The sequence below is a fragment of the Rhinoderma darwinii genome, chromosome 1 (genome assembly GCF_050947455.1).
Source record: "Rhinoderma darwinii isolate aRhiDar2 chromosome 1, aRhiDar2.hap1, whole genome shotgun sequence".
Lineage (NCBI taxonomy): Eukaryota > Metazoa > Chordata > Amphibia > Anura > Rhinodermatidae > Rhinoderma > Rhinoderma darwinii.
This window is the reverse complement of record NC_134687.1, coordinates 431,267,865-431,281,553: the sequence shown is the minus strand read 5'-3', so window position 1 is coordinate 431,281,553 and position 13,689 is coordinate 431,267,865. Positions and strand designations below refer to the sequence as shown.

The window sequence follows — 13,689 nt, the reverse complement described above, 5'->3', positions numbered from 1 at the left end:
TGTATGTTTGTAAACAGAAAAGTACGTGGTGCTTTTCGGTTTTCATTCATAGTTTTTACTGCTGTTGCGAAAATCACGCGCGTCACACGGACGTGCTTCCGTGTGCCACACGTGATTTGCACGCACCCATTGACTTGAACAACTTCGAACAACGCACAAATATCGGACATGCACGTGAAACTCACGGACAGTCTGCACTGCCCCATAGACTAACATAGGTCCGTGCGAGGCGCGTGAAAATCATGCGCGTTGCACAGACGTATATCACGTTCGTCTGAATAAGCCCTAAATATAATATTTAGAGGTGGGACAACCACTTTGACAATTTTTGTTTCTTCCTCTGATCCTTCCTGCATTCCATGAGCCTTAACTCTTGTATTTTTTGTTGACCTAACCATATAACTGCTTATTTTTTGAAGGTACGAGTTGCATTTTTTAATTGTACTATTTAATGTACCATATAGTATACTGAGAAACTTCTAAAAAATATTTTGTGGGGTGGAATTGAAAAAACAAAACAAAAACAGATATTCCGTCTAAATAGGAATCTAAAACGTACATGCTAACTTTATTCTGTGGTTCAGTACAAATACGGTAATACCAAAATGTTTACGTTTGTTCCATCAACTATTTTCACAAAATAAAAACAATTTGTTGAAAGAAGAAACTTTGTTTTATGTTGCCACATTTTGAGGGACATCATTTTTTTTGTGAGAGTTCGTTTTTTTACGGGGCAAACTGTAGATGTTTTTTTTTTTGTTTCTTTTTTTAAGGTACATTTAATCCAGTTTTAACGTGGAAGCCAGGTGACCAAAAGACAGCAATTCTGGCATTGTGATAATTCTTTGCTGTTTTCTTTCCCCTATGGTATTCACCCTTCAGGTTAAATAATGTGTTTTGTTTTTTTCCAATAGCTTGGACTTTTACAGAAGCGGTGATACCAATTATGTTTATTTTGTATTGTTTAACACCTTCCCGACCGCCCACTGTCTTTTGACGTCAGGCGGTGCGGGTGCTTAGTCTACAGAGACGTCTTTTGGCGTCGCTGCAGATGAAGCTGATGAGCGCTCGTGTGAGCACTCATCATCTAAGCAGGAGCTGTTACTAACAGCTCCTGATCTTAGAGCAGCCTCCTGAACGCAGCTGGGGTCGGCAAACATTCGGACCCCAGCTGTTTAACGCGTGACCGCGGCATGATCAAAGGGAATTCCCCTCTTTGATCGCATCACCGGGATTCCAGTGATGCGAGCAAACACTGGGGAATCCCTCTGCAGTCAGCCCTGGGGACCTACAAAGGACCCCAGGGCTGTGTGTTCCGTGTGCCTGCTGTTCGGGCACACCATGTGCTGCCCGATCAGCAGCCCGATCATAGTGACACAGTGTAATGTATTAGCGTACAGAAGTATGCTAATACATTGCAAGTAAAAAATAAAGTTACAAATAAAGTTATCCCTTGATGGGATTAAAAAAAAAAAAGTAACAAAACAAATAAATAAATAAAAAAAGTCCCAAAAAGAGTCTTTATTTTGCATTAAATACATTTTATTGCCCTTACACTAAATAAAAACAAAAAACCTACGCATATTAGGTATTTACACGACCGTAATAACCTGAAGAATTAATCTAATGGATTATTTAGCGTGAAACGTGAACGGGATAAAAAATAAACAAAAAAAACTATTCCGAGAATCGCCTTTTCCTATATTCACGCCGTAAAAAATTTTTTTTTACCCCCAAACTGTGGGGAAAAAAAAATACTGTTTCTCTCGCATAAAAAAAGGCCTCATACAGCCACGTCAATGAAAAAATAAAAAAGTTATGGCTGCTGAAACGCAGAGAGGCAAAAACAGAAAAATTGAGCTGGTCATTAAGGTCTTTTCAGGCCCGGTCATTAAGGGGTTAAATGTTTTTCTGTGAAAAATGGTGGAAAACGTTTTTTTTGTACTTTTTTTTGTCACCATACGATTGTTAGATTACTATGTGATTGTTAGATAGCTCATGCAATACACCGTATAGTATATGTTCACACAAGGTGAATACGCTGCTTAAAAGTAAACCGCGTATCTGCTCTGGAAGCCGCATGGAATTCCGTCCGCAATACCGCACCAAATTGTGGTGCAGTTTTTTGGCCAGAATGTCCGGTGCGGAAAATAGCACGTAAAAAAAAATCCCATACTTACCCGTAGCCATGGCGACACATCCCTCTGACGTCCTGCAGCCTGGCCTCCTGGGATGACATTTCATCCCATGTGAATGCTGAAGCCTGTGGGCTGAAGTGCTGGAGTCCCCAGGCAGAGCATCAGCTGATGCTCTGTTCGGGGACTCCAGTACTGCTGCCGATGTCACTGTCCATATATGGACCGTGACATGGGCAGAAGTGCTGGAGTCCCCAGGCAGAGCAAAAGCTGATGCTCTGCTCGGGGACTCCAGTATTGCTGCCGACGTCATTGTCCATATATGGACAGGGACAGTGACGTTGGCAGAAGCGCTGGAGTCCCCAGGCAGAGCATGCTCGGGAACTCCAGCAATAGGAAACCCCTGAATTGACCAAATATGGACGTCGGGAGCAGTCGGGACTTAAGCAATAGGCAATGTGACAACCCCTTGCGGTCATGTTCATGAACAGCACATGAAGAAAGCCCTCAGTCATGTGGGGCCATGTTGGAGCATCATCATTATTAGAATAGCTCCAGGACTTCCGGGAACAATTTACGAGGTTTGAACTGCAACATTTAGTACAGAATTTTAAATTAAAGTATACGAGTAAGTTACTTCGTTTCACATAAATATATTATTGCAATGCAATTTTAGGTCCCCGGATAACCCCTTTAACATTATCCAAGCATCATCATCACTGGTGCCCTATTAGTATCCTGCAATGGGGTAGTCCCCACTGTAAAATTACGTGGTTCTATTTATGTATATTTCCTATACTGCCCTCCAAGAATCTCAGGATAGCACTGCTCAATTGAAATGGCCTGGCACAGGCTTCTGCTGTGGCCTAGTAGAGGACACCATGGAATCTGTAATGTCACCCTTCAGGAACATTAAACTTTTGGGGCTTCATGACTCAGACCAAAAGCACATTTTTTTGACCTGAGTAGAGAAGAAAAACCTCCAGTGGAAACACAACTTTCCATGTCTGCACCCCCCCCTGAATGTATACCATACTCCGTATCTATACCGTACTTAGTTTTTGAACTGCTGACTTGTCTGTGCTTTAAAAATAAGCCTCCATCTTGATTCTTAGATTTCCCAAGCTTTCTCTTCCTCTCTGCTTTGCTATCAATCCCATGATGTTTCGGCACAGCATCACATGACCAGCTAAAGGTAATACCATTTCTGCATGCTGGGGGATTTAAATGCTCTCTATATTCTCCTAAATAAGCTGAGAAACCATAAGTATACAGACGGGGAGGCAGCACTATATTGTTCTACATTATACCTTTGTGACAGGAACCTCTCCAAGTATCAGTGGTAGCTGATGATAGAAGTTTCTCTCGTCCCCCTATGCAAAACTAATGTGGTGCAGGAACTGCAGAAGCCTGTGATGGGTGACACATAGATCTCCATATATTCAAGCAGAGAAAGCGTATCACAGAGCCTGATTCACACTGCTGCTAAGCAACCATCCCAGCCTGATATATAGCGATAGAATCAGCAAGAAAAATAACAGGTGAGAGACTGACACATGGAATACGATAATGGGACACATGAGAAAGTTTCGTTTTGGTCGGAGTGTCCCTTTAATAGTGGGACATAGACGGCAGACTTGTAGGCCTACACTAGGCCTCCGGCTGCCATGGCAACCATTCGGCAACCCCACAATGAAATCTGAGGATGGTCCGATTGGTGATTGGGAGACAGAGGGATCCCCCCTCTGTCTAAATACTCAGATGCAGCGGTTGCTATTGCACCTGCGCCTTATTGTGACAGAGCACATCTGCCCGTACGTTTATGGCGGATGTTGTCAAGGGGTTAAGGCCCAAAATAGGCTGGTCCTTAAGGGGTTAATCTAGTTATAATATAAATGTTTTATGGGCCAGAGTCCAAATGCATTGATACGAAGTCTAGGGCTCACGGCGACTTTGGCCGCAACACAAATCGCCTGACCAAAGATCACTGTCACCCTGCCTGCATCGAAGGTAATGAAGGTCAATACGGTGACGTTGCAACACACGGGTTGCCGTGATCGCGACACTACAGGCACAAGAAATATGGACTTGCTAGATTTTTGTGACTGTTGCTGGTCGGTGCGGGTTGCAACATGGCTACATTAATTTTTATTATCTTTCTGCATTTTAATATTGTTTGTGATATATGTTTAATAAAAGTCAAAAAAAATTATATATAAATTGGCCTCAACTGCTCTGATTGTTTTTTCTCGTGTATGGATCATTTCATGGAGCTGCCTATGTGACATGGGGGGATGTTTTTGTTATAAACAGTGCCCAGCCCTTATTACAAGTGTGTTCGGAGTCTACATATTGATATTAATTTTTATTACCTGCGATGCAGAAAGGGCCATACAGTGATCTTTGGCCTCGTGACCTGTGCCTCTGCCAAAGTCGCCGTGTAGCCCTAGCCTTATTGAGCCCACTTTGAAGAAGCGATCTAATTAGTATTTGTGAACACTCATCTAGTACATTGTTTACCTAGCAAAGAAGCAAGGATCGGTCCTTCCACAGGATCCATTAAAAGTGCTTCTTTCTCATAATATTTGCTGTTAATAATAAAAAGAAAAAAGATTACAAAGAATTCAGAAGCAATCTCATTGCAAAATAATCTCACATGGTTTCACGGATAACTCCTGTAGCATCCTACTCATAAAACTGATCCAAGAAAATTGTTATATAAGAAGTATATTATGGCTCCATTGTTATAGAAAACATCGCTAAACACAACGTATAGAGTGTTACACAATATTAGACTTCATGATCCCTATACCACACTGAAATCATTTGGAGCGTTGACTTAGAAAATCTGCCACAATACAGTTAAAACTGGCGTTTTATACACCAGTCTTAGCTATCTGCTCCGCTGAAGTAAGATGAAACAGATTTATAAATCGGTCACATCTTTCTGCTGGCAGTGCACAATTGTGGCGCAACGATCCCAGCCGTGCGCCATCCATTTTCCAACCCCATCAGACATAAAAGCTCCTCTTTGCTTCTCCCCTCTGGGTCCCCTCAGCATGCTGTGGCTCATACAAAGTCCTGATGCCGAGCAGCGTCAAGCACTCAATGTCCTAATTAAGGCTGCATGACATACATAATCCTGATGCTGCCTGACGTCAGTATATTGTATGAGCAACGGCTGTTAGTAAAAGCCTCAGGGGACACTCAGTATTCTATCTATCTATCTATCTATCTATCTATCTATCTATCTATCTATCTATCTATCTATCTATCTATATGTGCAGTGTAGGTTCCCACCTCATAGAGGTCCGCCTTGTCGTGGCAGGTGGGCTCACACAATTTGATCAAAATGTGCGCTAAGAACCTCCCTATTGTAAGTAGATTTAGCAGTAATGCATATTTATTTATATTTAGTGGCTTAGGTGACATTAGTGTTTGCAGTGTGCGGTCGCCATTTTCTTGTGTCCTATCTATCTATCTATCTATCTATCTATCTATCTATCTATCTATCTATCTATCTATCTATCTATCTATCTATCTATCTATCTATCTTTTTAGGCAGTTGTGGGAAAATGCTGCATAGTAAGAATGCTTTCAAAAATAGAAGTGTTAATAGTTTTTTTTTATTATTATCAATTAAAATATGTCAAGTGAATGAAGAGGAACCTAAATAAAGTTAATATTTGCTGTGACCACCCATTTCCGTCAAAGCAGCATCAATTCTTCTAGGTACACTTGCACACAGTTTTTCAAGAAACTCAGCAGGGAAGTTGCTCCACATATTAGAGAACTAACCACAGATGTTCTGTGGATGTAGGCTTCCTCAAATCCTTCTGTCTCCATGTAATTCCAGCCAGACTATGCTGAGATCAGGGCTCTGGTCGGGCCATATCAGAACTTCCAGGGTTCCTTGTTCTTCTTTACACTGAAGATAGTTCTTAATGACATTGGCTGTATGTTTGGGGTCATTGTCCTGCTGCAAAAATCTGGAGCCAATCAGATGCCTCCCTGATGGTACTGCATGATGGCTAAGTATCTGCCTGTATTTCTCAGCATTGAGGAAACCATTAGTCCTGACCAAATCCCCAACTCAATTGCTGAAATGCAGCCCCCAAACTTGAAAGGAACCTCCACTGTTTGCAAACACTCATTATTGTACTGCACTCCAGCCCTTCGACAAACAAACTGCCTTCTGTGACTCCCAAATATTTAAAGAGGCTCTGTCACCACATTATAAGTGGCCTATATTGTACATGATGTGATTGGTGCTGTAATGTAGATTACAGCAGTGTTTTTTATTTAGAAAAATGATTATTTTTGACGGAGTTATGACCTATATTAGCTTTATGCTAATGAGTTTTTCAATGGACAACTGGGCATGTTTTACTTTTTGACCAAGTGGGCGTTGTAAAGAGGAGTGTATGATGTTGACCAATCAGTGACCAATCAGCGTCATACACTTCTCCCCATTAATTTACTCTGCAGATAGCGATATCGCTATGTGCAGCCACATACACAAACATTACTGCAGTGTCCTGATAATTAATATACATTACCTCCAGCCAGGACGTGATGTGTATTCCGATTCCTGACCACTTCTGTAGCGTCTCTGTGATTTACAGCATAGCAGGCGTAGTCTCGCGAGATTACGCTGTAAGCTGTCATTCACAGCGAGATCTCTCTGTGCTGTGCTGTAAATCACAGAGACGCTACAGAAGTGGTCAGGATTCTGAATACACATCACGGCCTGGCTGGAGGTAATGTATATTCATTATCAGCACACTGCAGTAATGTTTGTGTATGTGGCTGCACATAGCGATATAGCTATATCGCTATCTGCAGAGTAAATGAATGGAGAGCAGTGTATGACGCTGATTGGTCACTGATTGGTCAGCTTAATACACTCCTCTGTACACGCCCACTTGGTCAAACAGTAAAACACGCCCAGTTGTCCATTGAGAAACTCATTAGCATAAAGCTAATATAGGTCATTACTCTTAAAAATTATCGTTTTTCTAAATAAAAAAAACACTGCTGTAATCTTCATTACAGTGCCGATCACATCATGTACAATATAGGCCACTTATAATGTGGTGACAGAGCCTCTTTAACATTTTGACTCATCACTCCAGAGCACCTGCTGACATTTTTCTGCACCCCAGTTCCTATGTTTTCGTGCATGGTTGAGTTGCTTGGCCTTGTTTCCACGTCGAAGGTATGGCTTTTAGTCCGCAATTCTTCCATGAATACCACTTCTGGCCAGACTTCTTCGAACACTAGGTGGGTATACCTAGGTCCCACTGGTTTCTGCCAGTTCTGAGCTGATGGCGCTGCTGAACATTTTCCAATTTCGAAGGGAAGTAAGCATGATGTGTCTTTGATCTGCTGCACTAAGTTTCCTTGGCCGACCACTCCCTCTTTGGTCCTTAAGATTGCTCGTGTCCTTGTGCTTCTTCAAAAGAACTTGAACAGCACATCTTGAAAACCCAAATCTTGGCCTGGAAGAGACCTTGCTGATGCAGTATAACTACCCTGTGTCTTGTTGCTGTTCTCAGTCTTGCCATGGTGGACATGTGACATGAAACGGTCTTCCACAACCTCACATTTGTAGCAGAGTCTGGGTGTTCCTCACCCAGTTTTAAGCCTCCTACACAGTGGTTTCTGTTAGTTAATGACTGTTTCAACCTACATATGAAAACGATGATCATTATCCCCCTGTTTTGTATAATTGGTTAATCATACACCTGACTATAATCCTACAAAATCCATAAATTTGTGCAAGTGTACCTAGAAGAATTGATGCGGTTTTGAAGGCAAAGGGTGGTCACACCAACCATTGACTTGATTTAGCTTCCTCTTCTGTTCATTCTCTTTGCACTTTGTAATTGATAAAAAAAAGTTAACATTTTTTAAAGCATTCTTACATTGCACCATTTTTCCTCAACTGCCTTAAACTTTTGCACAGTACTGTATATCATTTTGATTTATTTTAATTTCAATAGGGGAGTAGTCTGAGGTGGGTAGTCTTATAGGGGGAGGCAATTTAGAATCCCCGACATGGACCTCTACCTTGCTACGCCCCACAGAGTAAAATCTATGCCAGATAGAAGCTGGCAGATTTTTTCTTCTTCTATAATTTATGCCATTTTTTTGCGTAAAGTGATAATTTTTTGGCTGTAGTGGCAAAGCCCCCTTTTTTTTTTTTTTTTTAAAGTGCAGAGGGCAGCGTAAAAGACCAAAAAGTTGCAATTTTAAATGCAAATGGATAGCCTTTTTGCTATATTTCTAACTAAAAATGCTAAGTTCTCCCCATTGTGTTTGGGTATGTTCACACGTAGCGTAAATACTGCAGATTGCCCGCAAAATATTTAATTGCAGAAAAGCCACGGCGTAATACAGTTTCAGCAGAGTGGATGAAATTTTAACAAATCTTTCACACACTGCGTAAAAAAACAAAAGGCTATACTTAGCTATAGTTATGGAGATACATCGCTCTGACACACTGCAGCTGGCCTCCTGGAATGACGTTTCATCCCATGTGACTGCTGCAGCAAATCACGGATGAAACATCTTCCCAGGAGGGCAAGCTGCAGGATGTCAGAGGGACACATTACCATGACTACGGTAAGTATAGGCGTTTTTTTTTCCCCTGCTGTTTTCCGCAGCGGACATTCCGGACGAAAAACTGCACCACAGTTTGGTGTGGTTTCGAATTCCCCGTAGGAACCAGGGTGGATACGATTTGTACTTTTACGCAGCGTATCCGCCGTGTGAACATAGCCTGTTTATTTTAAATATTAATTCTACATACGTTTTTTTTTTCAAATAAGGGTTGAGCCAAGTCATGATAAATGAAATGGTCCAAATTTGATGGATTATACAAACATTAAAGTGTAGCTAAACGTTTGACAAACTTCTGATATGTCATAGTGACATGTGAGAAGTTTGGATTGGTGGGGGTCCGAGCACTGAGACCCCCACCAATCGCTAGAACAAAGCAGCTGAAGCTCTCAGCCACTTCGTGTCTGTTCTGCATTTCTTGGAAAGCCAATGTATCGGAATACGGGCTCATAGACTTTCTATTGAGTCCGTACACGATCCATTTATTTCCGGAAAAAGCCGAATAGACACGAAGCGGCTGAGCGCTCACACTGCTCACTCACTATGACATGTCAGAAGTTTGTCAAACGTTTAGCTACACTTTAAAGATATAAAATAAATAAATAAATAACCCCTCGGATTCTGTGGCTAGTAATACAATGTTAAAAAAATCTTTTGAAAACTCAATACCTGTAACCAGGTAGGTCAAATAAGAAAAATGATCCCTTTACCTGGAATTTTCCACCAAATGAAGAACAATTTTATCTAACACTTTTTCAATAAGTGCTGTACGAATCCATAGATGTTTGATGGCCTGTGGTGATAGATTAGGAAATCTCTGGTTCTTGCGAATGGTTTCCTGGGCACCTTGCATTTGATTCTTTCTAGAAATAAATAGCAGGCAAATAAGTAAGATTAAGGCCTCCTTCATACACTGAAAATTTCTGCTGTTTTAGGCTACATGCGAACGTTGCGTAATTTGGTGCAGAAAATCCACATTAAAACCGCAAGTAAAAACCGCATCTAATAGTGGTTTTTTTTTGTTTTGTTTTTTAAGAGTTTATAGATGCGGTTTTTACTTTTTGAAGCGGAAATAGATGCAGTTTTATGCTGCGGATTCTGGTGCGTTTTGTTTATAAACTTGTCAGACACAATTCGCAAGCGGAAACGCAAGATAAATTGACATGCTGCAGATTTTAAAATATGCAAAGCAGGTTAATTTACATGCGGAAAAATTCTGCAACATGTAGAGGAGATTACTTGAAATCTCCTTTACTTTGCTGGTACTGTATTACACTGCGGATTTGGCGCAGGAAAATATGCACGGCAAATTCACACATAATACCCATCATGTGCATTGGGCCTTAAACTGCATTAAAAATACGCTTCTAAAAATGCTGGCAACTTTGAAGTGTAGCATGAGTTTTTTATGGCGTTTTTCGTGACTATTTTCATTTGGTCAAAAAAATAAAGTATTCGAAGCAGCACAAATCCCGATATCAGGAGAGGTGTCACGCTGTAAAGTCAGACAAACCCAGTCTGACGTAATGTATTCCTCAGAAAAAGCATGGTTGAAATGCAGCACACGTCCCCCAACTTTCATTCTCTCTTGACCCTTCACTTGTCACGGGTCGAAATGTTGCCATTTTTTACTGGATGTTTGACCAATAACAAAATATTGAAATTTGGGCGTGTGCTTCTGTTCAACCATGCTTTTTCTGTTTTCATTTGGTGGCATTTTGTACATGCTCGATAGTCCTATGGAGAAGCCCATGGGAAAAATGCCTGAAAAAAACATAGTTTCCAAAGCATGCTGTATTTGGAAAAAACACCACTGACCACAAAATTGCCTCAAAACAGCCACAAACCAAAACGCAGTTGTGTGTAGTGCATTTGATATGTTATTATAGACTTTCATGTAACATCTGCCCGCACTTAAAAACTGCATGAAAAACCGGCGTAAATAACGCCATTAGAACTGCCATGAAAAATGCTGCAAAATGCGGTGTGTGAATCCAACCTAAGGCCGGGTTCCCACATAGCGTAAACGCTGCTGAATTTCCGCAACGGAAAGCTGTGTGGAAATTTCGCAGCATTTTCAGTAGCAGCAAAGTGGATTAGATTCAGAAAGCCTCATGCCCACGCTGTGGAAAAAAAAGCGTTTTAGTTGATTTTCCGTTGCGGTTTTTCCCCAAGGCTTTCTGTTGCGGGATTTGCATCCCCATTGAATCCAAAGTGTTGTGATTTTTGCAGGGTATTCGCAGCGAACTCACCGTAAAAATCGCAACTACGGAAAGCAAAAAAAAAAAATCATACTTCATACGCCCTCCTCCTTCCTGCAGTCCTGCCTCCTGGGATAACTTTTCATCCTATGTGACCGCTGCAGCGTCACATTGCCTGCAACGTCATCGTAGGAGGCTGGACTAAGCGCAGAGAAGAGAGAGGAGGTAAGTACAGTTTTTTTTTATTTCTATCACTGCTCTCCGTCTGGAAAACCGCCCCACAATGTAGTGTGATTTTTTTTTGGACAATGTTCTATGGGGGTTCTAGTTCGGATACGCTGTTTCTACGCAGCATATCCGACCCGTGGGAACCCGGCCTTAAAGAGGCTCTGTCACCAGATTCTCAAATCCCTATCTCCTATTGCATGTGATCGGCGCTGCAATGTAGATAACAGTAACGTTTTTGTTTTTTAAAAACGTTAATTTTTGGCCAAGTTATGAGCTATTTTATATATATGCAAATTAGGTTTTAAATGGACAACTGGGCGTGTTTTTTTTCGTATGTCCAACTGGGCGTGTATTGTGTTTTTAACTGGGCGTGTTTACTTGTTTTACTAACTGGGCGTTGTGAATAGAAGTGTATGATGCTGACGAATCAGTGACCAATCAGCATCATGCACTCCTCTCCATTCATTTACACAGCACATAGTGTTCTTACTAGAACGATGTGCAGCCACATACACAAGTGTCCTGATAATGAATACACATGACCTCCAGCCTGGACGTCATGTGTATTCAGAATCCTGACACTTCTGAATCTTTTCTGTGAGATTCCAGCAAGCCACGCGTAATCTCGCGAGATTACGAGGTAAACGATATTTCGTTTCCCTTGCTGGAAATCTCACAGAAAAGATTCAGAAGTGTCAGGATTCTGAATACACATGACGTCCAGGCTGGAGGTCATGTGTATTCATTATCAGGACACATGTGTATGTGGCTGCACATCGTTCTAGTAAGAACACTATGTGCTGTGTAAATGAATGGAGAGGAGTGCATGATGCCGATTGGTCACTGATTCGTCAGCATCATACACTTCTATTCACAACGCCCAGTTAGTAAAACAAGTAAACACGCCCAGTTAAAAACACAATACACGCCCAGTTGAACATATGAAAAAAACACGCCCAGTTGTCCATTTCAAAGCTCATTTGCATATATATAAAATTGCTCATAACTTGGCCAAAAATGAACGTTTTTAAAAAAAAACAAAAACGTTACTGTTATCTACATTGCAGCGCCGATCACATGCAATAGGAGATAGGGATTTGAGAATCTGGTGACAGAGCCTCTTTAAAGGGATAGGCAAATGGACAGCTTTCATGGAGACCATTGTGGCTACTTTTAAATGATGTAAGACGCTGTTCACAATATCAATCGTTGATTGGCATCTTTTCCAGTATACATGTATTTCACGGACGTTGCTGTATGAGGCTTTGCATTTAGATACCACTTTGGGATTTATACGTTTGAGTTTAACCCGTTTCCGCTGCAGCCACTCTTGACCTTCCTCACGGAGCCTCATTTTTCAAATCTGACATGTTTCACTTTATGTGGTAATAACTTCAGAATGCTTTTACCTATCCAAGCGATTCTGAGATTGTTTTCTCGTGACACATTGGACTTTATGTTACTGGCAAAATTTGCTTGATACATTCAGTATTTAATTGTGAAAAACACCAAAATTTATTGAAAAATTCGCAAAAATTTGGCATTTTTCTAAATTTAAATGTATCTGCTTGGAAGACATACCACACAAAAGAGTTGCTAATTAACATCCAGCCTAAGTGGTAATAACTTTAGAATGCTTTTATTTTTTCAAGCGATTCTGAGAATGTTTTCACGTGACACGTTGTGGTTTAAGTTAGTGGTAAAATTGGGTCAATACATTTAGTGTTTATTTGTGAAAAATTTGCAATAATTAACATTTTTATATATTTAAATGTATCTTCTTGTAAGGGTATGTGCACACACACTAATTACGTCCGTAATTGACGGACGTATTTCGGCCGCAACTAGTGGACCGAACACAGTGCAGGGAGCCGGGCTCCTAGCATCATACTTATGTACGATGCTAGGAGTCCCTGCCTCTCCGTGGAACTACTGTCCCGTACTGAAAACATGATTACAGTACGGGACAGTTGTCCTGCAGAGAGGCAGGGACTCCTAGCATCGTATATAACTATGATGCTAGGAGCCCGGCTCCCTGCACTGTGTTCGGTCCGGTACTTGCAGCCGAAATACGTCCGTCAATTACGGACATAATTAGTGTGTGTGCACATACCCTAAGACAGATCGTAATACCACTCAAAATAGTTACTAGTTAATATTTCCCATATGTCTACTTTATGTTGGCACCATTTTTTGAACGTCCTTTTATATTTCTAGGAAGTTACGAGGATTAGAACTTTAGCAGCAATTACCCACATTTTCAAGAACATTTCAAAAGCCTTTTTTTAGGGATCAGATCAGTTCTGAAGTGGCTTTGAGGGCCCTATATATTAGAAGCACCCTATAGCTCACACCATTTTAAAAACTGCACCCCTCAATGTATTCAAAACAGCATTTAGAAAGTTTCTTAACCTTTAGACGTTTCACAGGAATTAAAGAAAAGTAGAGGTGAAATGTATCAATTATATTATTTTTTTTGCAGAAATTCATTTTTAATAAAC

General features: G+C 40.9%; 1 protein-coding gene across 1 annotated transcript in view; it reads right to left on the bottom strand.

Annotated features, from left to right (window-relative positions):
• Nucleotides 1-13,689, bottom strand: part of SGSM1 (small G protein signaling modulator 1) — a 280,772-nt gene that overhangs the window by 97,025 nt on the left and 170,058 nt on the right. Inside the window, exons 5-6 of the mRNA XM_075853710.1 lie at nucleotides 9,470-9,622; nucleotides 4,656-4,723 (exon numbers count right to left, since the gene is read on the bottom strand). Of these exons, the coding sequence (XP_075709825.1) occupies nucleotides 4,656-4,723; nucleotides 9,470-9,622 (221 nt within the window). The remainder of the gene's footprint in view (nucleotides 1-4,655; nucleotides 4,724-9,469; nucleotides 9,623-13,689) is intronic.